Source organism: Passer montanus, unplaced genomic scaffold (assembly GCF_014805655.1).
Source record: "Passer montanus isolate IOZ18808 unplaced genomic scaffold, ASM1480565v1 scaffold55, whole genome shotgun sequence".
In the NCBI taxonomy this organism is placed as follows: domain Eukaryota; kingdom Metazoa; phylum Chordata; class Aves; order Passeriformes; family Passeridae; genus Passer; species Passer montanus.
In genome coordinates, this window is record NW_024370485.1 from 4,441,927 (window position 1) to 4,468,713 (window position 26,787).

General features: G+C 42.8%; 2 protein-coding genes across 2 annotated transcripts; both read left to right on the forward strand.

Annotated features, from left to right (window-relative positions):
- Positions 1-669: 669 nt before the first annotated feature.
- Positions 670-14,635, forward strand: LOC120509951 (BPI fold-containing family C protein-like). Its single transcript, XM_039725228.1, has 15 exons — positions 670-784; positions 1,141-1,252; positions 1,373-1,501; positions 2,334-2,489; positions 3,240-3,303; positions 4,155-4,215; positions 5,167-5,258; positions 6,938-7,111; positions 7,800-7,853; positions 9,154-9,324; positions 9,851-9,918; positions 11,205-11,247; positions 12,042-12,105; positions 12,873-12,949; positions 14,570-14,635. Exons 1-15 carry the CDS (start codon positions 670-672, stop codon positions 14,633-14,635), a joined length of 1,446 nt encoding a protein of 481 aa, XP_039581162.1.
- A 1,316-nt stretch (positions 14,636-15,951) lies between these two features.
- On the forward strand, positions 15,952-26,117 carry RTCB (RNA 2',3'-cyclic phosphate and 5'-OH ligase). The gene is made up of 12 exons (XM_039725462.1): positions 15,952-16,111; positions 16,314-16,392; positions 16,915-16,982; positions 18,136-18,235; positions 19,313-19,469; positions 20,075-20,231; positions 21,329-21,488; positions 21,812-21,987; positions 22,445-22,633; positions 23,111-23,221; positions 23,915-24,034; positions 25,065-26,117. The coding sequence occupies exons 1-12, from the start codon at positions 16,019-16,021 to the stop codon at positions 25,170-25,172; spliced, it is 1,518 nt and encodes a 505-aa protein (XP_039581396.1). The 5' UTR covers positions 15,952-16,018; the 3' UTR covers positions 25,173-26,117.
- Positions 26,118-26,787: the final 670 nt, after the last annotated feature.

Consider the following 26,787-nt stretch of genomic DNA (forward strand, 5'->3'; position numbering starts at 1 on the left):
AAGACACTCTCCTCTACTTTCAGCTGTTTATAATCCAGTGCAGTAGCTGGAAATGAGGAAAACCATAATAATGTGACCTGTTTGCCAGGTCGGTCCCAGATGACAAATAACTCCATAGAAGGCTGTTCCCAGCTCTGGGAAAAAAAATTAAAAACAGTCTCTGATTTTGTCCAGTTGTGTTTAAAAATTCTCCATCAGGGTGGTTTCTCTCATTTTTCCCTGGAAAACCTTGCTGAAAGCAAGACCTTCTGAATTTCACACTACATGCAGTCAGTGATTTATGCAGATACCTCTATCTTGGTTTAAATCATGTCACAGAAGCCCCTGGCATGGGCATTGGCTTCACTCATTCACCCGTGGTGAATCCTGTAGAGCCACCAAATTACAGCCCAAGCGTTCAATGTTTGCCCAGGTGGATGAATCCCAAGCATTTTCCCCAGTCTCTATGGCAGTGAATAGGCTGGCTTTTCTCCTCTACCCCACAGAGCTCACTTTTTGTAAGTCTGTGGAGAGTGGGTGTTCTCTGCCAGGGTTGCTGGGCTTTCCACTTTCTTCATTCTGGAGGGAAAGCTGGTGTCCAGGGTAGGGCAGAAGGGAGTACAACCACCAAGAGACACAGCATGAATTTCTGCTATCATTATAAATATTTATTAACAGGTCCTGTAAAAAATGTGGAAGATGCTGAAGATTTGCTGTTCCCTCCTCCTCTTAAGTTTGCTCAGTGGACAACTGAGTGCCAATCCTGGACTCAAAGTGAGGATCACCCAGAAAGGGCTGGAGTATGGTATGTGTGATGTTCTCATCAAGAGCTGCTCGTGGCATTGCCTTGAATACCGATATGACAAAGGAAAGAGGGCAGTAAATTACCCCGTGGGAGGCTATTAAGGAAAGTTTAAGAGCACAGTAGAGCAGAGTCAGTATTGTCCATCATATCAAAGTTCATCTGACCTCAGATATTGAATCAGTTAGTTCAGCTCTTGCCATGACTTGGAGTGAGACCCGAAATAGCACTGCCATGTCTCAAGTGAGATACCAACTACTTGCTGATTCTGTGTCTGTCACATGTCCTAAACCAGAAACACATAACTAAACTCCCAGGCACTATCAAAGGCAACCGAACTGATCATTGTTTTCCTGTAGCCAAGGAGGTTGGGCTGGAAATCCTGAAGCAGAATATGGAGAAGGAGCATTTCCCTGATTTGACTGGCCATGAGAAATTTGGGCTTGGTAATGTCAAATACAACATCTCAAGGTAAGTATTCTCTCTGGGGGAAAATTGTGTTTGACTGAAATTTGAATCTTGTTTTGTGTTCATTTTGACTTATTAAATAAATTTTTAAAAAATCTCTCCCTTTTCTCTCTCATGCTCTAGGATACATGTTACTGCTGTTGAATTACCCAGTGCTTCCATCTCCCTCCTTCCAGGGTCTGGGATAAAACTGGTGATTGGAAACGCTTCTCTAACCATCGATATGAACTGGAACATAAGGACCTGGATGTTGTATGTACAGCTTTGCATGTTTTGGGGTTTTTTTTCTTGATGGATAATACAAAAATGCAAATTTTATGTTATTTTTGTGGCCCCTTTAAAGGTGCTCTTTATCAGCTGGCAGCAGTAACCCAGGAGCACAGACTGGTGCTTCTGACAGGTCTGCTGGTGGGACACAGCCCCTGCACCCTCAGACATCAGCACTGATAAAGAGCCCATGGCTGAGAAGCACTGCTGCAAAGAGCACAGGACTACTGCCCTAGCTGAATGCTGTCATTGTCCAGCCTGCCAGCTAATGACAGAAGAACTGTAGTGTGGTGGATCACAGTCCAGTATAATAAACCCTCATAGTGCAGTTGACACATTTAGAAGAACTGTAGTGTGGTGGATCACAGTCCAGTATAATAAACCCTCATAGTGCAGTCACACTATTAGAAACCCTCTGTTATGCCACCAAGAACAGATACAGTTCAAAAGCTGGTGGAAAATGGATGGGCAAGTGGCAATATAGAGCAGTCTCCTCACCTTCCTAGTCCTAGGCTGTTTCAGAGGAAAGAAATTCCTCTTCCCCTCATTACCTATATTGCTAAACTGGCTGAATTACAGCAGTCTCTAATCTGCACTTCTGCCAGGGCCAGCAGGGCTGCATGCAGGGGGAAGAGACCTGGGAGCTGAGGGGGGTGACACAGCAGGAGTCACAGTGCCCTCACTGCCAAGCACCGACACAGGCAAGCAAAGCATAGTGGCAGTGACCAGGACCAGCCATGAGTCCACATCACCAGGCAATTCCATAGTGAAGAGGTGGGGTGTTTTTTCAGTTTTTATTTATTTCCACTTGATGCAGCAAAGACAGTGGAAGAGGCACAGTGCACATTTCAAAAGTGTTTGTTACCGCAATCTTTTCAACGCCCCTGGACAACGCAGGCCCCACTTCAATAGCCCTCACCAGCTGCCAAACAACTTCTGGAGATGTAGATATCAAGCTGAATGGGAAAACTGGGTAAGTGGAAGAGATCTGCATAAACACTCTCACAAAATGACTGTCAATGAATGGCACAGAGACAGCTTTACAAATTAGGGCACACAGAACTGCTTTTAGGCATCATAAGGCACCCGGTGAGAACTGGGGCCCCAGTACATTATTAAAATGGCCAACACAGATATTTGTCCTTGTATTTACATGCAGTAGAAGATAAAGATGGAATCAAACAACCCCTTGTTCTTCTTCAGCACTTTCAAACTTCTGCTCTAATATTCAACTCTAGGTAGAAGTTACAAGGTTGTACTGTGCTTCACTCTTCCTACTCACAGTGCTATCAAAATTGAACAGAACCAGACTGTCTGCTAAGCCTCTGGATACTGCCCCATGAAGCAATATCTCATTCTTTTCTTGTATTTCTCTCACTTTCTCAATACCACTCTTGTCACCTGTTTGGGGGGTTGGTTTTGTTTGTTTATTTTTACTTGTTTTGGAAGTTCCTAGTGCAGAGGCTATTTTGTACATATAAGATGGTGGTCCTCTGAATAAATCAATTTTTATAAATATTAATTAACCCAGGCTGAGATGCATAGTGCTGAAATTCTCATCTTTTAAATGGCAGCTCTCTGACAGTTTTTACATTTCAAAAAGCTCCCATGTGTACTAGAATATCACACTAAGAAGCCATTAAATTCATGTTCTGCAGAGATATGATTTCCTCTTAATGACCATAGTACTTGACCCATTAATTGCATTCTTCCTTCCCTCTAGCTTCCTGCATAACTTCTTTATCAAGTATCTGAAGAAACCCATTCACAGGAGCTTGGTCACTAATGTAAGCCTTTCACATTGTGTAGGGGAGGGGTGTAAGGAGGACAGCATTCACAAGTCAGTGCTGTGAATTTGGCAAAGGAAGAATTAGAAAAATTATCCTGTAATAGTTCTATTCTGGTCTGATCAGCACAGTCATCATTTTGCCAGCCAGAAATTATTCCAGATAAAGTGACAGGTTCATAGCCAAGATACTGACACAGCTATGTTCAACCAAGGCAGCAATAGGGATGGAAAATGTAGTTATTTTTCCTTCCAATGCAGAATAATCCCTGCCTGTGTACCTACAGGCATCCTGAGGCTTGGGTCATTTTTATGCTTGGCAGACAAAACATATACTGGGCAACACATAGAGAAATTATAGTACACCAACTGATAGTATGACATTTCAACTTCATTGTAGCCAAGGGGTGAGTAGTTCTGGTGACAGCCTGCCCAGGGTCACTGAGAGGAAACAGAGCTTGAGATGGCTGTCATTCTGTCCAGGGATTTGCAGTTGGACTCGCTGATCTTAAGGGTCTTTCCCAACCTAAATTATTCCAGGATTCTGAGATCTCTCCTGTGACACCGGTATGAGATCTGTCCTCGCACTATTTAAGGCTGTGGTTTTGTCACCCCCAGGAGGCTGCCTCTGGAAACTTCCCTCTTTTTTGCAGCTCTGACATACAACACACTTGCATTGCTCCAAGCACAAACCTTGGGAATCCAGTTAGCTGAAGAGAAGCCAGGTTAGGTGTTTGGATAAACAAATGCTGCAATGTGTGTCATGCAGCAGAAAGATCTGCTAGCACACATGTAAGAGTGGTTATACACGCATGCTAATCAGGCCATAACTTGAGTGTGTTTTTATGGTAGTCATGTCCCAATATCAGAGCTGGGATCCAGTTGATAGATGGAGACCTGCAATCACCGAATGGTGAGTCACCAGTGGTACCTTGTCCTTCTGTTTTCTCTCTTCTGATCAGTGAAATTCTGCCCCTTCCTTAACAGCAGCTGCTTAGCAATGCCTCCAGGAGTGGTATCAGTCCCTCTGCTCCATCTGCTCCCTTGCATACAGAACCACAGTTAACTAAAGGCTGGGCTACTTGAGCAATAAATATGTGTTTCTAAGAGCCAAGGACTTGGTAACAATTCTCAACTTGCAAGTGTGGCAGTGTGCACTTCTGTTGTGAGAAATGCCACTTAGAGGCCACACAGTACTGATGCTGAGGCAGTTTTCCTTTACCATGCTCCAAGTCCTCCTGCACACACAGTACTTTACAAGCTGAAGCCTGTTCTCCTAGCCTGACTGGAAATTAAGTTTTACTTGCCTATTTATCAGACTTGCCAGAGACAAAATGAAAAAGTTCCTTTGCAGAAACCTTCTCACTTGAACCACTTTGCATTAGATTTGCAGGCATGTAAGATATCCGAAGTGTTGGTCAGACACCATGTGCCAAACACAGGTATCTAAGCAGATCAGGCACCCTCCTTCTGGGAAAGTACTTGCAAGTTACAAATACTTGGGATGCTCTTAAAACTGCTTGACAAGAAATGCCAACACCTCCTTATGTCCTGAGGCATTTATATGGCCATCTCCTTTTTTGGGGTAGACCAAACTTACTTTCCACAATGAGAAAACAACAGACAGACTAGAGAAGGTGGTTTACAGAAAGTCTCAGTAGAAACATCAAATCTTAAGTCACAATGCATATTAGGAGGTCCCTGGTTGTGTTTTTCCCGACTCTCTGGAACAATTTGTGTCATTCTCTTTCAGAAACTGGCTTAGTTTTAAGTATGCATAAAATTATGTAATTGTAATTATGTGTACATAAAATTATTTCTGTGGTTTTTGTCATTTTCTGTGTCTTATCTACTACTCTTACAGCTGTAATGCAGATTGATGATTTGGCTGAAGTAGACTACTCCTTAAGTGGCTTGCCAGCAGTATTCCAGCCATTCATTGACCTGGACATAAAGGTAGCTGCCTGTAGTGCTGTTTGCCTACATTGCTGAGGGTTCCATTATTCTGTGATACACTTTCTAATATGACCATGATTGTTGCTCTGAACGTAAAGGCTCACCATTTGAGAAGACAGACATTTCAAAGCATTATTGCATTTGTTACAGTAATAATTTGTAACAATGCTGTTGTATGATGAATTATTTAAAAGCCACATCCTTTTCTTTAAACTGCTCTTGAACTGGTTGTAAAAAATAGAGTGCAGTTAAAGACTAAGCAAGATAGAAGGAAAAAGAAAGGAAAGAAAAAGAGTTATTAAACCTCATCTTTCTCTCACTGTTGATTAATAGCTGGCACTTCATTGTTCAGTCAGTCAGGGTAATATTTCTACACATGGGACTAACTAGATGTGTCTGCTGTCAGATGAGAGAGGAGAAGAAACAGCAAGACTATCAGAGCAAGAATTAAGCCCCTAGTTTCTTGAATGGGAAGGCAGAAGACCCTTTCAAAAGCATGGGAGCCCAAGGAATGCTGCTGAGTCTGTAGACTTGAAAGTTTATTTCAAATTAAGGAAATGTATGTACTTCAGTCCTTATGTACTGAAACTAAAATCTGACTAGTTCTTGATTCTGAAATGACTTCATTGTCATTCTGTATAAGGTGATTTGATTGAGGGTAGTTGTCATTATTATAGTATCTGCGATCCTTAATTAAGTTTAAGCTGCCTTGTGCTTGGTGCTCTACAAAGGCCAAATGAAAAGACAGTCTTGTCACAAAGATCCTATAAATTAAGTATTTAAAAAAGGACAACAGGGAAATAAGAGAGGGGGAAACAAAAAGGGACAGAAAGTTAGTATCTGCTTGTGTGGTAGATACTGGTCTCCGCATACCAGCTCTGCAGTTTCTGTCAAACTCTTCTAAGCATTGCAGCAGCTAGATTTTAAGCAGGGACTTAAGTCAGGCTAAAGATGTAAAATCATGGCTGTTCCAAGAGCTACTCTTCCACATATATGGGGAAGTATACAAAGACTGGTAATTCCAGCAAGTGAGGACTGAATGGAGAGGTCACCTACTGTGATTCAGCACTTTATAAGCATTTTGATAGTCTTTAAACAGGAACTAGATGAGAAAATAAAGACAGAAAAAATACATTTGAGATTAGAAACAGAACTAATAAAATGGACATAAAAACTTCAAACTTTAAATGTCTTCATCACTTTCAATCAGTTTATTGATTTACTTTTTTGTTTCTTCTGTATGCATTTGGAAGTATTAGATCTGCAAGGATTGGCCAATATGATGGGTAATAAGCAGCAGTTCTCAGATTTAAATTCCTGGAGATGAGGAAAGGAGAAAGTAAGGCTTTTCAAAAAGGAGGACGACTAGTCATGTTCTTCATGCGATATTTAGACCTTTAATTTAGAGGGTGATCTGAGGTGGCAGACTGTCCTTGGTGACCAGTATTGCAAAAGACAGATCTTGGGCCTCATCTGTGAAGATGTCCAAATGCTGAAACTTACCTTCACCACCTGCTTGAAAGCACCAAGGCTTCAGGGTGTACTGCAAAGCCTGCATGCTCATTTATACACCAGATGAATAGCCATGGCAAAGTCAAAGAAAGTAGCATTCCTTGTCTGCAGTCATGGTAAAGTTAATAGTTTGACTCTGTTTTTTTATCTCTGACAATAACTTTTAGGGTATAGTCTTCCCATCTGGAAACTACACTGACTCTCCCTACGTGGCAGCTTCCTTCACAATCCCAGACCAAAGGGACTCCATGCTGTACCTTGCCTTCTCCGAGTATTTCTTTCAGACCTCCTCATTTGCTTACTACACCGCAGGGGCCTTCAACATGACCATTGGAGAGGAGGTGAGCAGGACGCAGAGGAATGGGCTCAGAGTGGCTCAGTCAGGGCTTTGACCTGCCAGATGTCAATATGTGGCTGTATAAAGCTCTCAGTTGGTCTGTAGAGTCCTGAGACAGTAGATTATAAATACTAGGATATTGTTATTGTCTTTTACTTATGCTCTATATAGATGCCTCAGGCCACAGCCAGGCATGCCAAGTTCCACTGAGCCAAGAACCAAATACTGCCAATGTTGTTACAAAAAATAAGGGGTTTGTAAACCTGAGGCACAGCAGGGACAAGGGATCAGCTCTGGAGAATTTTGCAGCCTCAGTGGTTGCTTTCCAAGGCATCTTCTTAGAATGAAAGTACATCAGGGGCCTTGTAAGCAAAGCATATGTCAAAGCACAGCATCTGTGGCTTGACGGCTGCCTGACTTGGCTAGCCCAACTGCAGGAGGTTCAGTAAGTCCCAAAACCTATAGACTGCAGCCCAAACTATAATGATGTTAAGAATTTGCTTTCTGAGGGATTATTTTGGCATGTGTTATTGGGAAGCTGCTTTAAGTATACTGAGTCTCTTAGGAATATTTCTGAGAGGAACAAAATCAAAGATTAATTGAAATTACTGTAATAATGCATTTAGAGAAAAGCTGACCATGAAGGTCAAATCTGGTAACTCATTTGTTTTCTCTTTTATTTTTTCCTTCAGACTTGCAGCTATTTTAATATAAACACAGAGATATTTAGCAGTATCATCCCTGAGGTGAGTATCGTTACTTTCATAAAGTCTCAGGGAAGCCACGCAGTGTGGGTGTCAAGAGACCTCACTGCTGGTGAATCCCAAAGGCTTATAGGGCCAGCAGGGCTCCTGCACTGGAGAAGCAGGCACATGTGTGCCTTGTAACAGCAGAGCAGATGGGCCTTGTCACTTCCCGCCCCATGATGAGTTGAATGACTTGCACTGTTACCAAACATAATCTTGGCCCATAACCTTGCACATCAATCTTTTCTCTGGGCACCATGCCCAAGCCACAGCTGTTCCTACCTAAAACCAGCTCCATGCAGGAAAAAGCTTCTAGTCATGAGTCCTGCTTTGAGAGACATCCAAGAGCAGTCTCAGCTCAGAGAAATCGCCTTTCTCCCCCCCAAACCTGCATAATTCTCTTTACTTTGCTGCTGGCCTGTGACTGATGAGCAGAAAACCTGGGAAGGGACCATGTGCAGGAAAATGAGCTAACAGATGGACAGGAAACATTACATCCTATGGAACAGACAAGGCAGATGCACAGGATTTCCATTTATTCTAGGTGAAGGAGATTAATATAACAGGACAGAGAATATCAGCATGCATGGTTTCCACCAGCCTTCTGAGACAGGATGAGAAACCAAAAAATGAGCAGAAGAACCCCTAGGCTATAAATGCTGACTATGGGTGAAATCAGACTAATAGTTCAAAGTACTTCACATTCTTGTTTGCTTCCCAGATGTTGTTCAGTTCCTTCCTCAGAAATATAATAATTCTCCAAGGGTAGGCATGTATGATGTTCTCCATAAAATGCCATGAGCATTGTTGCAAATATTCTACCCCCTCTGTTTCGAATATTGAACTTTGCTATTGCCTAAAGAGTGAATAGGCTCACAAAGTGAGGCTCCTCTGAGGACAGTCCAGAGGAGGAACCCATCTCCTGAGATGGGTGAATTTCAAAGTGAATGATTCCTGAGCTCTTTTATTGTGTGACAAAATACCACATTCAGGGTCCATTTATCTCCTCTGTTCACAATCAAGTTTTCAATTTATCTTGAAATAATATGGAAAAATTCGTATTCCTCAAGTGGAAGGAACTTTTCACTGCATTCCTGAGTGGCCAATACTGTTAATTTAGCACCACAGAAAACCTTTATTTCCTGCTTACCTGAAAGAGTCTTATGTTAACAGCTGTCCTTAACTTCAACATAAGGAAATGCTTTAAAATTATTGCTTTAAAAGTGAGAAAATGTAGTATTTTGATCCATTATATAAGAAAAATGGTTTTTCTTTTTTTTTTTTGTGTCTTTGAATACAGGTAGCTAAATATTCAATTACACCCTACCCAGTGATGTTGAAGCTAATGTCTACTGAAATCCCCATCATCAGCTTACAGCAGGATTCCTTCACAGTAGAGATTCAGGGCTCTGTGGAGGTGTTGGCCATTCTGCCAGACTCAACCACCCGGTCTCTGTTCACACTGAACATAGTAAGTACAACAAACAAGGTGACATTTAACTGAAGGTTAAATATGTTTGTTCCTTCCTTCTTTTAAAACTCTGTACAAGAAACAAAGAAAATGCCATATTTCTAGTACTTAAGCATGCAGATTCCCGTTAGTCACAGGTGTAGGCCTGACCTCAACTAACCTATAGGACATTTCTATTGCAAAGAACATTTTCCTACAGATGGACAAAAATCCCAGCATATAGTGGCTCTGATTAAGCAAGGTTTTATTCTCTGGAATGACAGTTCTGCAAGTGTGAGTGATGCCTCTTGGCATCTCGTTCACGGCTTTGATTAATGACATCTCATTACCTCCATTTCAGCTCTTGTCAGTGCCATTCAAATAAACAGACATTTACTGTGTGCAGCCTTACAGTGAGAAAGTTGCATGTACCTAAAACAGCTTCCATGCATAACTGGAAAGATGGTATTTATGTATTTGTGACTAATTCACAGGAAGGATCCTGGGGTTTTTATGTTTGGTAATCCATGGTTTCTTTATTCTGCAGGCAGCCAACACCAGCATTTCTCTGAATATATTTGATCAGAAAATGGTGGGCTCACTATGTTTGAACAGGTAATCCAACCTGGGATGAAAAAGATTTCCTTTGGAAAACAATGTTAGCAATCCCAACTTTAGTAGTTTAGACATATGATCAGATAACTGTAAATATGTTTTGCTGGTAAATTCACCTGCATTAGATTGTCTTAATGTGTACAGTTTGTACAGCATGTGTACAGCACTTGTACAGTTTAGAGGAGGCAGGAAGCTTCTCTCTGACAAGTGCAATGGCGCCAAGGGGGTTCCCACCAGTGGACTGCTGCAGGGAAGTTGTCTCACTAGACTTCCCTTCTTTTTACATCTACTCTCCCCTCTGAGCTAGATAAACTAAGCATACAGGGCAGTTTTGATGACCATAAATTATCTGAGCGTTTCCCTCATCACTTTCCAGCTGGCAAGATGCCATGGCTTTCTAGACAACCTGTGCCCCTAAAGAATGTCAGAGCAGTTCAGGGCACAGTAAAGAACCCAGGTCCCTGCAGGTCCCCTATGCAGATATTCTTATAGCAGACATTCACCAGCTGTAGTGCTGCAACTTGGAAGGCTCAGAAAGCTGGAAACCAGAGGCTAGGCCATTTACACATCTAGTATGTCACATTTCATGGAGAAGAAGCTCTGTATATCAGACCTCACAACTGGAATTGGGACTCCAATTTCATAAAAGTCCCTAAGAAAGACACAGGGTTGAGAACATGCAGAGTTCATCAGGGCAGAGGGATGTTAGGAATTTAAGGAGGATAGTGCTGTTAGCATTTTCTGCAGTAATTTTCAAAGAGGAAAATCTAGAGCATGCTGGAAGCTGGCCTTGATAATTCAGGTATTGGTGCTGAGGAAATATTTTGTTGGTTACAAGAGTGACTTAGGGAATAAGTATTTCAATTTGGAAGCAGGCAGTAGCAACAAAGCCAGCAGTAGCAGCAGCACCACACAATGAACAGATCCTTCCTTCCTGGTAAGACTCACAAGAAAGCATTATGCAGATGTACCAAAATCTTTGGAAAATACCTGACACCCTACAAGTCCTTGGCAAAATCAATTGTCAGTAGGATTTCCAGAACAGCACAGAGGGAGAAGCACACTCAAATTGTTGGCTGCAGCCCTTCTAGCACACTCTTGCATGGATGCTCAGCAATGCTCCAAGAAAACCATAGCAGTATGCAGTGTGTAAGTACTTAAAAAAAAAAAAATCTCTGCACAGATGCTTCTTAAGGCCTGGAGCTCTACAGCATGACTGCACATGATTAGAATAACTGTGTTTATCCTTTCTTAGTGACTCACCTTGTTGCACTTCTTTCCCTCAGGATCCAGTTCTCCCTAGCCCACTCCAATGTTGGCAGTTTTGAGGTAAGTGGGTAGGTGAAGCATATAGGAAATGCAAACTAAGAATATCAGTGATATCAAGGCTAAAGAGTAAGCAGCTAAATTTTATCAGTATTTCTAAATCATTTGGCTTCATTCCCAAGTGACTCTCTTCCTGTCTTCTGGTAACCACCTCTTTGTTCTGGACTTAAAAGTAAACTCTCTGGGGCAAGCTAGTGCTGTGCAAATGAGACATTCTGTAGTTGCCCCAGCTGCAGTAAGAAGAGATCTCTCAAATCATCAGGGTGAAACAGAGCAGAGCTGACCTGTAGCGGCAGAGCGCCATCCAATGGTCACAGGGATGGCTGAGGCACAGGCACTCCGTGGGTGCTCATCAAGGTTCTCAGAATTCTGGCAAGGGTGGAAGAGTCAAGATATTACCCTCAGATGCCTGAAATAGTACAGCTGTAGCCTTGCAGGGGAAAACTCTGCCCCTACAGAGTCATTTCATTCTCAATATAATCAATCAGTTCCGAGTAGCTGAGGAGGAAGGATTAAAACTGTTCTGGTCCTGCTTTGCTAGTGGTGATAAATTATCTCACAAATAAAGCAAATAGACTGTTAAATTAAAATGTTGACCAAACATAATGAAATACATTTGCATTTTGCATCTCACTTCCTTTGCATCATTCCAAAACCTTAAGACCATTCACTTGATCTTATGACCCTCTGAGGCCAAAAGAGAACTGGAAGTTGACTAACTGTGCCCAGGATTAGGACACGACAGCTCTACCACCATCAAGAAATGGTGGCTAACTCAGTTTTCTTGTCTGTGGCAGGTCTTGCTTCTGGAGAACATTCTATCTTACATTTTACAGACTGAAGTAATTCCATCAGCTAATGGTAAGGCTGCATTTCAAAGCATCAGCTAAAAAGCTTCCATCAGAATGGGTTATTCTAGGAAATTCTACTGACTTTCTGATTAAGTTGTCAGCTCCCATTACCTTGGAGTAGAAAATGACCATCAACCAGTAAGCAGTGGAAGGCAAAGATTGTAGGGGTGTAAGTGCACCCTCTCACTGTTCTGCAAAAAGGGCAAACATTACCAGGAAAGTAAAAATTCATCTGCCTTCATCTCAGTCGAGGTGGTCCTGATGCATCAGGGAGAAAAACAAAATCTCTCTCATCTGCACACCTGCCTGAGGCCACTATATGTGAAATGTATTCCTTTTTATTAGACCAGAACAGAGATTTTTCCTCTCATAAATCTTATTTAAGGCCCTGGAAGGAGATACAGCTTTTTGTCAGCCCTCTATACTGGGATGAACATCACCTTCTTTAGCTAATGGATACTAATGGGAACAGGTCCTAATGGTAGAACGGTATTAATTATCCCTCAGGGATCATTAGGGACAAATCACTCAGTATGTAATGTGTTGAACATGAAATCCTTGGTTTGGCTGCAACGCTCTGCCAAGGGAGAAGCACTTGTAATTCTTTTTTCCCATTGCTACATGAGCATCTCAGCAACCTCCCAGGCTTGTTTGTGAAGACTAAGAATCTAATTGTTATAAATGACCTACAAGTCTCTGGGTAAACAGTGTTGTTGAAGGGCAGGTGTTTATTCTTTCTAATGCATAACTAAATCATCGTTTGTCTTTTTTTTTAAGCTAAACTGTCAAAAGGATTCCCTCTTCCCAGCCTGGCTAATGTTACCTTCACAAGACCTCACATTACAATTGTACAGGTGAGATTTTGATACTTATGGAAGATTTTCCTTTATGAAAGGTTATCTCTCTTTTTCCTTTTTTTTTTCCCAAGGCATTTATTCACTTTCTATAGTGACAGAAATTTGCTGTGTTTGAGCTACTTAACCAGTAAAAGTGGGTTTAAAATGAGATCTCTAATAAAGGCAAAATTCTATTAGAAACAAATGTATTTTTCTTTGAGAGGAAAAGTTAGAACTGAATACATAACTATGGAGTGATCAAATGTACAACTTTTTCAGCCTTGCGAGTTGGAATTCAGTGTAAAAATGGGTTTGACATATTGTTCAAGTTTGGCCAATCACATCAAATTAGAGTTATTGCTGTCTCACATTCTTGTTGAATACTTGGAATATGAGAGGGAGGAGAATTCAATTTTGTGCACCTAGGATGCCCAGATTTTGTTAATAATTGGTGATAATGACTGAGGCTAGTAGCCAAAAGTAGCTAGTGAGCTCTCAGAATTTTGTTTTTTGCCTTCTGATTATCCTTCTCCAAAACTAGCCCTTAGTTTGAGCATACAGAATGTTGCTAGGTTATCTGTCAATACAAGGGCGTTGCTGACAAATGAATGCCCAGAAAATGAGTAAGCCTTCTGCATTTGTCCACTTGTTTACCAACTTCTCAAAGTTATTTTCAGTTTTTTCAAAGTTTTTCTTTGCAGTGACTCCTAAATCTTTGTTAGCTGTTAAGTACAAAACACAACTCAGGAAAGGAAATACAAAAGTTGTTTTTAATTGTTCTTTGCCTCCCACATACCTGGTTTCCTACAAAATATAATTGCTCTGAGACTTCTTTCAGTGGCATTCATTGCCAACAGTCTTATAGACTAATTACGAATGAAGGATTTTAGTGATTCTGTGGTGCCCATTCCCCCCTCACATTCCCTAAGCAGTCTTCTCATCAGTAACAAGAAATGAGAGACAACACAGAATTGCTATGCCCTACCAAAGTGAATGAGATTCCCATTTAAAGGCTAGAGTTTAGAATTTCAACTTCCAGTCCCAGTCTGATGACTATGGTCAACAGGAAGAAAAACAATTCTTACTTTTCATAGACAGGCTGGATGGTGCTTTGAGCTACCTGATCTAGTGGAAGGTGTCCCTGCCCATGGCAGGGGGGTAGAACTGGATGGTCTTTAAGGTCACTTCCAGCCCCACCCATTCTGTGGTTCTGTGATTCTGTGGCTGTGATGAACTGCTCTCTGCAGGCTCATTGCTCTGTATCTGCTGACAGTGGGGGAAGCTTTAAGGACAAGTTTAGATTAAATGGCTAATTCTTAAGTGGCACAAATTAGGTAATCTCTTGTGATGCTTGCCTAATTGCCTCAAGGCTCAGATGAACCTTCCTGAGTAGGCGGTATGATCTTTACATTCCTTCTGTCACTAACATGGTGCAAAGGGATAGCATCCAGGGAAAGATGGAGCCCTTTTGTAAAGTTCAACGGACAGAGTTGAATAAAACTTGTTACTTCCAAGACTCAGCTCTTCTCAGTAGATTTTTGGACCTTAAACAACAGGATCAATTTGAAATTAAGAAACCCCAAAATAACATGTTCATTTTAATTCATAGTATGTCCATAATTGTTCTTCTCCTTGCAGGGATATGTACTGATTTCGACTGATGTCCACTACAAACACGAAAGGAGAAGAGAGACCACGTGTTAAACATGAACTTCAAATCAAATCACATTATTGACTCTGAAGACTAAACACTGTCCAGTTCTGCTGAAATGTTTAACTTGAACTCTGACAACCCCCATCCTGGCTGGGGGCAAGAGGGGGTGCTGGGAATCAAAAAAAGCTGATGGAGTGGTGGTGTAATGGTGGTAACAAGCAGACCCAGGGGCAAACATGTAACGCATGCTTGACATTTATTTATTCTATAGTTTAGCTGATGCCAAAATGTTTTTAAGATGAATGACTCTTTTGAAATACACTTTTGTCCATACACTTCCAGAAGGATGCTCCAATCTCTTAAAATTAGGAAAGGTACATTGTCAAAATGCTGCTAGGGCAGATACAGCTGCTAATATGTTTCTATTCTAACAACCTGAAACGCTTCCCTTCTGCACACCGTGCATGAAGTAGGGAGTGAGCCCTCTCCAGAACTGTGGAACTGTCAGACTGGGAACTGTCCCAGTTACAAGGGGAACTAAAATCTTTGCAGTGTCTTAACATAAATCTTAAGATGCACAGCAGGACCTGAGCCAGTGGCACTCCTACTCTCCATCTGTCCAGGTGACTCTTCAAATCCGTGTGCCTGTTGTGCCCTCTTTAGTGCTGTTTAGCCAGGTTAGGTACATTTAACTCCTTCGGTGTTTCTGGGTAAGTCCTCTAAATCTAATTCTCTGACATCTTTGTCTGAATTGAAGGTTAGATACTTTTCTTCGTTTGGGTATGGAATCTTACCCTCTTTCTTTCTCCTCCTTTTTTCCCGGTACTTTATTGGCGTGCAAATGTGAACACAGTTCTGCGGAGGGCCATGCCTGTCCTGCAGTGCGTAGTGCTCGTGCTTTGGCCAAACCTGGACGGGAAGCCGGCTCTGGCCTCCCAAACACGGGTTTCCCTCACGCTGAGGAGTGACCAGCGGTGGGGTGCAGGCAGCTTTTGCGCGTCCGGAGCTGAGCGAGCTCATCCCACCTGCTGCAGGGCCGTACCTAAATCCCCCAAAGCGACTCTGCCCCGGGCTCAGCACGCACAGGCACTTAAAAACACACTTGGGCTTTCCCCACACAAACCAGCCCAGAAGCCGTACGTGGTGTGAGGGAGCAGGCAGCCGGGTACAGCGCAGCCCCTGCGCTCCCTCTCACAGCCCGGCCCGCGGGTACCCGGTGCATCGTGGGACGCGGGCCTGGCACGGGCTATCCTTCGGGCGGGCCAGCCCTCGGCACGGGCGAGGGACGGACAGACAGACGGACGGAGGCGGCGGGGCTGAGGGAGGAGGTTTGAGCCTCGGCGGCTCCTGTCCGCTGCTGCCGCGGGCCCGCGTCAGTTCCTGCCGCCGGCCGGCGCTGCCAGCGGGATCCGCCGAGCGGGAGCGCCGCCGCCATGAGCCGCAGCTACAACGATGAGCTGCAGTACCTGGACAAGATCGACAAGAACTGCTGGCGGATCAAGAAGGGCTTCGTGCCGAACATGCGTGTGCGTGGAGGGGGCCTGGGTGCCCGGGGCGGGGGTCGGGGAAGAGGCGCGGAGTCGGGGTCGGGGCGGCCCGGGCGGCTGACGGGGCTGTTCATCTGAGCATCCATTCTCTTTTTGGTATATTTCTTTGCAAATGCGACAGCCACTGCCACAAGGCAAAGTATAACCAAGGTGGCTCTTCATATGACGGCTCTCCCCGCAGGTGGAGGGCGTTTTCTACGTGAACGACCCGCTGGAGAAGCTGATGTTCGAGGAGCTGCGCAATGCCTGCCGCGGCGGAGGTGGGTCCGGACCCCTGACCCGGGCTGACACAGCCAGTCGGTTTGGAAAAGGCCCTGAGATCCTCGAGTCCAGCTGTGCCCGAACGCCGCCGTGCCAGCTAGACCATGGCGCTGAGTGCCCCGTCCGTCCTTTCCTTGAACGCTTCCAGGGACGGTGACTCCGCTGCTGCGGCACGGCCCGTGCCCGGCTGCGCTCGGAGTGCTCCCGGAATGCCCATCCCAGAGTGCCACTGCGGGTACTGCCTGGGGCTGCACTGCCTGGGCTGGGCAGCACGCTGCTGTTGTTAGCACAGACCCCACACTATTGCTACCAACAGCAGAAGCTGGTCCTCAGTGAAATAAACACTGCATTTAATGAAGCTGCAGATTGTGCACAATGCCAGGCTCTTTATACGAGATTAGAAGTCTTGCCGGTGGCTGACTTCTTTTTTGCCAGTGTTTTAAACAGCCTCTTTAGAAAGTATTTCCTTGTGATCATCATGGTAAATTATCAGATTACTTTTTATAAAACATCTTTTTCAGGTGCGGGTGGCTTCCTGCCTGCTATGAAACAGATTGGGAATGTGGCTGCATTGCCTGGCATTGTTCACGTGAGTATCTGCTTTGAAAAATCTGCTCTTTTTCTGTTCCCCTTTGCCTGAGATTATTGCATTCCAAATGGAAACTCTCTCATGAGAAGAGGTATGGACCAAAGTTCTTCTCAAGGCAGTTTATGTGTTAGGAACCTGTGTCTGAGTAAGGAGTGTTTGCAAAAGCAGGCTGCAAAACTAAGTTGTCAGAGAGAGAAGTAGCCACTTACTTCATTGTTTGTCTTTTGACATAGAGCTTTTCATGCTGTTTCAGCTTCTTGAGCCACCTTTTCCCACTGTTCATACTAACTGCTTGCTGGTTTTGAATTGCCTCTGCTCTGGAATACATGGAGAAGTGTGGAGAGAGCAGGAGGTGGCACTGTCTGTACTATTGTTACTGGCCTCATGGGAGTAGTGAGCCTTCACATGCACTCAACACTGACTTCCCTCATCCTGTTGCCTTTTTGGAAGCAAAGCATCACATACAATGATGCAGGAGGAAAATGCTTACCTGTGACTCTTTTCAAGAAGTGAAAAGTACAATGTGGAAATTATCCTTTTCACATTCAATGTTGTATAGATTAATAAGTAACAAATAACAGATTTTTTTAATTGTCTCTTTTGGCAGAAGTTTTGAATTTATGGATGCAGTAAAAGGCAGACCATCATGCTATTAAATGCCTTGGGGCCAGGCCAAAATGGAGTAAGGCAGAATAGTAACAACCTTCTAAAATGGGAATTTTGGCTGTTAGTTTGTAGAAGAGATGCTACAATCATCTACATATTCAGATCTTAACATTTTATCTCCAAACCAAGGACTTCTCGGTGATGTCAAGGAGAGGCAGAAGAAGCAAAGAATCCCATTCAAAAGTATTGTTCACTTCAGTCTGTGGTAGCACTTTAAAAGATACTGAAAAGTTCCAATTTCTAGTAATTTTCTGGGTGTCAGTGTGTTTGCTTCAGAGATCTGCTCTGTGCTTTTTTTGACTGTTCTGTAAGTGCAGAAGATTAGATCCGTACTTGAGTTGATGTGTTCACTCCACCTACATCTGAATATCCATTCTCTTTTTGGTATATTTTTTTGCAAATGTGACAACCACTGCCACAAGGCAAAGTATAACCAAGGTGACTCTGCAAGCATCGAGTTTCATAAAGCTTTGCAATTGCCTTTCAGAGATCAATAGGCCTTCCAGATGTCCATTCTGGCTATGGATTTGCTATTGGCAACATGGCTGCCTTTGATATGAGTGATCCTGAAGCAGTGGTTTCGCCAGGTAAGGATGACTGACTTAACCTGCTTTGAGAAAAATCTAGGATGGCATAAAAATACTTTTCAAAATGGCAGGACTTTACAGTACTTTACATTCAGAAACAAAGGAAAAAATGTCAGAATTACAGGGAGTTAAGGAGTGCTTAATTCTTGCACTTAGTCTTTATTCTTTATGGAGCAGGTCATTACACTGAGAACAGCTGCACAGTACAGGGATAATTGCCCTTGTGTTTGCAGCTTGGGCTTGTGATGTCCCTCAGTTCTGAAGTCTTTGACCTTGGGATTTCACCAGATTGATAAAGAACTGACTAGTTTCTTTGAGTAGTTTGAAAACATCTTTTGAGGATATTTCTCCACTTAAAACATGACTTTACAATATGTCTGTCATTTTAGTAAACAGCCAGATCTTTGGTTACTGACAGTCTGAAGCTTGTGTGGTTGTCATGAAACATGGTACTCACATTTTAGTTTTGCTTTGATCAGTTCAAGTGTTCCTGATTGACTGAGACCCAAAGTCTCTTAGTCTGGTATCTCCTCTCTAACAGTAGTAATACTAGAACCTTCATACTAAAGGTGGTATGATTATCTTTCACATTTGGCGTTGTCTTATAGAATTTATTATTATAAATAGTAACAGTTAAGCGAAACACCAAGAACTGAAGTTTAGTATTCCTTATAAGTATTTATTATTTCTTATAACTATCTATTATTTATTCCAGTGAAGATTCAAAAAAGAACTTACTTTTGGGTATTGCTTTCAAGAACATTTTACATCAGGGAGCCATTCTAAGATCTATTACTTTTCTTCTGACCTTAGGCAACGGAACAGGAACATTGTCTCTCTATGGGCAGCGTGTTTTATAATTGTGTCCACTTCTCTTTGTCAGCTTTAACTTTGTAGATGCAGAGCTCTGTACCGAGTCTTACAGTTATGTCTTGAAGTCTGAGGTTTCATGAAAATCTGTTAAAATTAAGCTTAATGCAGTTCTGCTTTTTTCCCCCAGTATTGTGTCACAGGAAAAGGAGTGAGGTTACAGCCTTCGGTACATGCTCCCTGACATGGCTTTTTCTCCATCTGCAGGTGGTGTCGGCTTTGACATCAACTGTGGCGTCCGCCTGCTGCGGACAAACTTGGATGAAAGTGATGTGCAGCCTGTGAAGGAGCAGCTCGCCCAGGCTATGTTTGACCACATTCCTGTTGGTGTTGGCTCCAAAGGTGTCATCCCCATGAATGCCAAGTAAGAGAATGACGTTGTGCACACATCACTAGAGGGGACATCTCTGTTGTTTGTTTTGATGCAAGATTCATCAATGAGAGACTTAAGAAAGCAAAAGTAAATCTAAAATGCTTTCTTTTCTTTCTGCATATATGCTTTACCAGGACTGACATAATCATCAGTGCACAGTCAGCTCTTTCTTCTCCATTTAAACCCCTTAAAGGTTCTTGCTGGGTTCTCATTTCCTCTGAAAATTTCCATGAACATAAAGGTCTTTTTTGAAAGAGATAGGATTATAGATAGAAAATAGGGTATTTCTCACCCAGCAGAGAGGAAAAAGTGATAACGTACCAAAAGTTAATATATTTGTAGAGCTTGATTTTCATGAAGTATTAAGAGGCTGGACTTATTGTTAGGAGAGCTGGGGGCTGACCATAACATAATAGAATAATTTAGGTTGGATGAGATCTTTTGAGGTCATCTCGTCCAACTCCTTGCAGGAAGGATCTAAATCTAAAGTTAGGTCTGACAAAAAAATGGCATCAAGTTGCTGAAGGCCATATTGAGTGGAGTTTTGAGTATATCCAAGGATAATCATCTTATGTGTAGGTGTTTGATAATTGCAGGGATTTGGAAGAGGCACTGGAGATGGGTGTGGACTGGTCTCTCCGAGAGGGCTATGCCTGGGCAGAGGACAAGGAGCACTGTGAGGAGTATGGAAGAATGCTACAGGCTGACCCCAACAAAGTCTCTTCAAGGGCAAAGAAAAGGGGCCTGCCTCAGGTAATGTTATGTTTCAGGGGGCTGTGCATGCTCCCAGGGTTCAAATATAAATGTTAGAGAGTAGTTCTCTAATTCTGTGTCTTTTCTTGAAACTGTCTAGCATTTCTGGGCAGGGGAAAAGGTGAGATGGTGAGGTCAGTTCTGAACAATTCTTGACAGAGCTGCAACAGAGGAAAATAATACTGGGCTTACCCAAGGTCTCTGGGGACATGGTCTGTTAACATCTGGTACTGGAAGTTACATTGGGTGGCATTTCCAGTCCAGATGTGTTTTGTTTTGAAGAGATACACGAGTTAGTGTTCAACTTGTGTCCGTGTTTGCTCAGCGAGTTAATAGCAGGGAAAGAAAAGATACAATAATAAATGGAACTGGCTCATAACTGAATCACAGTTTAAGAGTTGGATTTAATGTCTGTATATAGTGTCTCACTGCTCTGTGTGGAACAATTTGAGATGGCTATACTAATGGCATATTTGTAAAGCTTTCTTGTATATTCTTGGTATTAATTGATACTATTCTTTATTAATTGGGGTGGTGCCCCATTACAGCATTTTAACCTCAAAATAATGTTATGTCCCCAGTTTTCACATTGGCCTTGCAAATAAGCAATCATCTGTTACAGAGTTGAAAAAAATTTGGCTTGGAAATGAAGTATCTTGTTTTAATCTGCTGAAAAGTTCTAAGTACCTAATTAACAAGATGTTGTAACTTCTTCGTGGAGTTATAACTGAGTATAAGCCTGTCTGCTTTCTGTACAAACTGAAGATGAAGTCTCAATACTCTATACTCTTCCCATCCAGGCCAAAGTAAGTTGGAAAAAAGTGGCAGCAGAGTCTGTATGTAGATCCTGCTCCTCTTGTTTAATCACAGTCTTGTTCTAACAGCACAGGTAGTTACAAATTTGAGCAAAAAGGAAGGTGGTGATGCTACTGAGTATTACTACTCAGTACTTCCTGCTTCCTTGCAGTTTACATGAGAATAATTTTCCCCCAAAAAACCTTTTCTAAAGGCAAAACCTTGCTGTAGCAATTTGTGGCTGTAGCTCTCCCCTGTGCTCCCAAAGGCTCCCTGTCTGATCGGTGTGTTGTGATTGGCAGCTGGGGACCCTGGGAGCTGGAAATCATTACGCCGAGATCCAGGTGGTGGATGAGATTTACAACGAATACGCTGCCAAGAAAATGGGCATTGACCACAAAGGGCAGGTGTGCGTGATGATCCACAGTGGAAGCAGAGGGCTGGGCCACCAGGTTGCCACAGGTATGATCTGACTGGTGTAGCTACCTGGAGTGAGGCAAACTCCTCAGCGTGGTCTTGTCACTGACAGCAAACTCCAGCACCAAAGAGCATTTCCTACAGTGAATTGCTGAGAGCATCCTGAATTGCCTGGTCAGGTGTTATCTGTTTGCAAACAGTTGGTAATGTTCTGCCACAGATTTGCTTTTGCATTTGAGAAATAGCCTTGGGCTTGACCATTGGACAGATGAGTTCAGTTTTAGGATATAAATGACAGACACCCATGTTCATTTCAAAGATTGCAGCAAAATAAGAAGTCACTTAGACTTACTGTGTTTATTTTCCAGATGCACTGGTGGCTATGGAAAAAGCTATGAAACGGGACAAAATCATAGTGAATGATCGCCAGCTGGCGTGTGCCAGGATTGCCTCTGCAGAGGGACAGGATTACCTGAAGGGAATGGCAGCTGCTGGCAACTATGCCTGGGTTAACCGCTCTTCCATGACTTTCCTAACACGACAGGTAGGAGCAGAGTTCTCTCTGATGCAGATATTTTTCCTGCTTCATCCCAGACATAAAGAACATAGAGTAGTTGCACTATTTAACTTAATTTCATTTGTGTGTTTCTTAAACTGTTTTTTTCTGGAGAGACTTGCACAAAGCTGCAGTCCTGACAAACTGTCTAAAACCTCTCAACATCACTGGATTGTACTTGGCAGAAGCTGCTTAAACAGTGTTTTTGAAAATGCTTTGAGCTGGAAAAAGAGGGTATAAGAAAACTGGGGGTTTTGTTGCTAAAGCCAGCTTTTCAGAGTTGCACAATTTTGCCTAATTGATATCTGACTGAATTACAACAGGAAGCTGCCAGTGGGCAGAGAAACAATCTACACAGTCCAATTCTGTCACTGTTGTATTCAGTTCCACTGTGTCTGTATTATGATGATCTTGTATCTCACATCCTGATTTGCTCTCTTTTTAGGCCTTTGCCAAAGTCTTCAACACAACCCCAGATGACCTTGACATGCATGTTATCTATGATGTGTCTCACAACATTGCCAAAGTGGAACAGCATGTAGTGGATGGAAAGGAGCGGACTCTGCTGGTGCACAGAAAGGGATCAACCAGGGCCTTCCCCCCTCACCATCCTCTTATTGCTGTTGATTATCAAGTAAGTCTAGCTTTGGGAGAAGGAAATAGAGAATTCTGGATTAGTCAGACAATTTTAGGGTCCCTAACAGACACCTAAATGCTGTGAATTAATTTTTTAAGGTAACAGCACTGGAGCCCTGGTGGGATGGCAGTAATCAGCTTCTGTGTGTGTTAGATCTTTGGGACACTGAGCTCCTCTCTCTGTTCCACACGCAAAATGATTGCAAGGACATGAAAGGAAAGAAGTCCTTTATGGTCTTCAAGACTCAGTGGTTTGCCGTGTCTGTCTGTTGGACACAAGGCTTTTGATCTATTGATCTCTGTGTCTTTCAGTTAGTTTTCTAGAATCCTTGATTCCAGGCACCTGAGACTACCAGGGATGCTCTCAAGGAATGTTAATCTGACTTCCTTTTCTGGAGACACAGTTCCTCTCAGACTTTTATTAAGCATGAGATTTTTCAGCTTTTTCTTACGAATGAATGCTTTGCATCCACAGCTGACTGGACAGCCTGTTTTGATCGGTGGCACAATGGGCACCTGCAGCTATGTCCTCACTGGCACAGAGCAAGGCATGACTGAGACATTTGGAACTACTTGCCATGGAGCTGTAAGTCAAGAAGTTATTTCAGGAAGGGGCTGGGATGAGACTGTCACCCAGAAAACAAAGTTGCTGGAAGGATCATCCAATGTGTGATTCCTCTGTTGGTCATACAAGCAAACATTAGCCTTGCTAGTAATCCTTGCCCAGGGAACTGCAAGGTAGAAGTCTTTGTCCCATACTGAGTAGTTGTGACTGCTTCTGCTGAAAACCTGGGTGATAGTGCTTTTTATAAGGCAGATGTTAGGATGAAGATGTGGAGAAGAAGCTTATTTTATGAAATTCTGATACCTCTGAGCTAACAAGGGAGGTTAACTGGGCTAAGACTGTCCATATATAAAACTCCTCAGTAGTTAGAAGGTATTTCCTCCCCTGTTTTTCATAGTGTGAGACAATGATTGAGGAAAAGAAGCATCTTCTAGTAAATTCCAAGTCCTGAATACTGTTTGGTTTGGGTAAAATGACACTTTCAGACAAGTGTGTTATACAAATTAAACTTTCCTACCCATCATACCAGAGGTGTGATTTTGGAGGAGTCTGTGACCTGAAGGCCAAATTAATTTCCTGTATTGGGGTTTACTGTGGTCTGTCTCTCAGTCATTCTGTGTTTGCTTATAATGCAATAATGGGTTTTTTGATAAGAAAGAGTTTTGTTTTTCCAAACTGCTACAAAAAATAGAACTAACAAAGCTGTTGGCCTAGGGTCGTGCACTGTCTCGAGCCAAATCTCGACGTAACTTGGACTTCCAGGATGTTCTGGACAAGCTGGCTGACATGGGTATTGCCATCCGTGTTGCTTCTCCCAAACTGGTCATGGAAGAAGTGAGTTTACTACTTCATTATCTTAGAAGGGAAAGGCGGTCTTGCTCCCTGGCTGAATGATCCTCCCTGACCTGATTTTTTGCAGTGCTAAGCAATTGCCAGTACTCTAAATATGCAGCTTGTGTGATTTCTGATAGAGCTGTCAAATTATTTTGAAAATGATGTGAAGTGTTGTCTGTCCTAAAAGCAAGCTGAAAGGGGAGATGCCTGATTGGGGTTTTTGGGGTATGTTTTTTCCTCTTTTGCCTGGTGATATGGATAATTGCTATCTTTGCGTGAGCATCTACAAAAGTAGCTATGTTTTGTGGATTTTCTTATTGAATTATGTTCTCCCTGCTTTAAATTTACCTTACACTGCAGCTTTCATGTAGATTAGTAGCACCTTGAAAGATCCTCTTTTAAGATGAACTCCTATATTTGCTCAAGAAGAGACCTCTGAATGGTCAGAGAACTTTGAATATTATGACCTCCAGTTCATCTGCATTAACATCAGCAGTTAACTTTTCTGTTCACAACCTCACTCATAAAAGTGTTCATCATTTGGCACAATGCTTTTCTGGGTGTTGGTGTTATATGAACATGCTGATCACATTAAAGTCTCTATTTAAGAGCAGCTTCTTTGTCACTATAGGGGCCAGAGGAGGAAACTCTAGAATTAAACTTTGACTGCTGTCACTAAGGAGCAGTGAAGATAAAACTTAAAGGCTACCTGTAAAGAAGTTGGAGTCACTTCCTACTAGATAATGAGGCTTGCCATTCTAACATGCTGGGACACTCATTGTCTTAAAAACTGGATTAAAATAGCTAATATTTTATCTGAAATATGATGAGAGCTTATTTGGAAAGCTAAGTGTCTTACAGATTTCTTAGATACATAAGGTGGACAGATTCTCAATATGTTCACCTACTTCTACACCCTCCATTGATATCGTTATTTTTGTGAAGAGTGGATTTCAAAAGCCTGTGCCTGATTTCCTGTGACTATAGGCTGTTTATAGTTTTGTCTTCTTTTTTTTTTTCTTCCCTCCAGGCACCAGAGTCTTACAAGAATGTGACTGATGTGGTTAACACCTGCCATGAAGCTGGCATCAGCAAGAAAGCCATTAAACTGAGACCTATTGCTGTTATAAAAGGCTAGGAGCCAACAAGGCACCCATGTCTCCAGGCCTTACACAAAACTGACTAGAATTATCATCTTCCCACGCCTCTTGGGCTCTGTAGGATGCTCAAATATCACATTCCTGTTCTGGAAACACAACAGCTGAGGATATACCTATTTTTACCACTCCTAGCCATAATTAATGCCCCTCCTCCTTCTTATATGGTGTTCTTTTCTTGTGAGGACAGGGCAAAGAAATACGTAAGTCTTGGTTTTTATATGCAGTCCTTCCTCCATTTCCCTGCTCAGGCAGGACTTCAGACTTGCCTGAGTTGTCACTAAGTGCTGTGCTGCAAGACCACTCCATCAGTGAAGGTGGTGTATGAACCAGAGCTGCTGTCACCACGCCTGAGTGCCTGGAGCTCTTTCTGCATATGGAAGTACTCTGATAGACCGGGTGTTGCACTGTGGGCAGGGAGAGGCTGTCCTGTTTGCAGGTACCTTTATGCATAGTCTGTACTGTTGCATGTTTTCTGGTAATTGGGTAAGAAATCTGGAGTTGGGAGCAGTCTCCTGCTCAGGTTGAGAAGGGCTAGCTAAGCTGGAGCCTCTCCCATTTAACACAGCACCTGGTGAACTTGGCTCAGGACAAGTAGGCATTCCACAGTCTTTTGGAAAATCTGAGTAGAACTGAGTATGTTGCCTTGAGAGGTTTTGTTTGCCTAGTAAAAGTTGTAACTTAACTTAGGGATGTGCTAATCCAACATTTTAAGAAGCTCTGAGCATGTGAAAGTTGGGTTGGGTAATGCTGCTCGCTGTGTCCCACAGCTCTGATTTAAGGGAGCCCCATTTCAGGGTCAGGCCCAATGCAACGGGACTTAGAGTGTTTCTTTTACATTCATTAACCAAGGCTGGAGGGGAAGTTGGCCAGCCCCACTGGATCATTTTGGGGGATTACAATAAAATGGGAAGATGGACATGGCAGTGTATCTGTGTCATGTTTATTCTGTGTACTTGAAAGCAGACAACAGACATTTTAGCCTCATACGAGCTTGAAATGCACTGTCTTTTGTGACTTCAGATGATGGATCTTGCAGAGAACATGCAGATGGCAGAATTTTTGCAGGACACAAGGAAGGGCAATGCAGTGCTGTTTTCCCAGCTCGGTTTGGACAGGAGTGTGTTGGCTGTGACCTGTCCTTGCCGGCCGGGCAGGGGATGGCGCTGCTGCAAGGCTGGGTGCCGGCACAAGAGGGCGGCTGGAGGGAAACAACGCCCAAAGCAAGAGTGGAGCCCTGCCAAGGACTCGTGTAAGGGGAGCAGATGGTGATTGATGGACTGCAGTGCCTTTTGATGAAACATCCCTTTAAGTGCAGGATCTTAGAAGGCATAATGGTATTTCACTGTTGTAATCACTTTGTTCTTAAGGGTTTTTTTAGGTTCAGATACTGTGTTTGTGCAAGTTCAGAAGCAGCACATGTACTTGTAGGCACTGCTGTGAGTTCTTGTGGGTCTGAATTTACAGCTTCTTGTTTCCCCCTCCTTTCTTCAGTGGAACAGTTCCAGATTGACATTTCAGAGGTCTGAGACATAGTTGCTGAGTTTAAAAGAAAAATCATTTCACCTAGAAATGTGAATTAGCCTCCAGTGACTG

What these genes read in the sequence shown, in the direction of transcription:
- LOC120509951 (XM_039725228.1), top strand. Translation starts at nt 670, where the DNA reads ATGTGGAAGATGCTGAAGATTTGCTGTTCCCTCCTCCTCTTAAGTTTG. An exon ending in CCAGAAAGGGCTGGAGTATG is followed by an intron (nt 785 to 1,140) that starts GTATGTGTGATG and finishes GTTTTCCTGTAG; the next exon opens with CCAAGGAGGTTGGGCTGGAA. An exon ending in CTCACATTACAATTGTACAG is followed by an intron (nt 12,950 to 14,569) that starts GTGAGATTTTGA and finishes TTCTCCTTGCAG; the next exon opens with GGATATGTACTGATTTCGAC.
- RTCB (XM_039725462.1), top strand. Translation starts at nt 16,019, where the DNA reads ATGAGCCGCAGCTACAACGATGAGCTGCAGTACCTGGACAAGATCGAC. An exon ending in CAATGCCTGCCGCGGCGGAG is followed by an intron (nt 16,393 to 16,914) that starts GTGGGTCCGGAC and finishes CATCTTTTTCAG; the next exon opens with GTGCGGGTGGCTTCCTGCCT. An exon ending in CATTGCCTGGCATTGTTCAC is followed by an intron (nt 16,983 to 18,135) that starts GTGAGTATCTGC and finishes ATTGCCTTTCAG; the next exon opens with AGATCAATAGGCCTTCCAGA.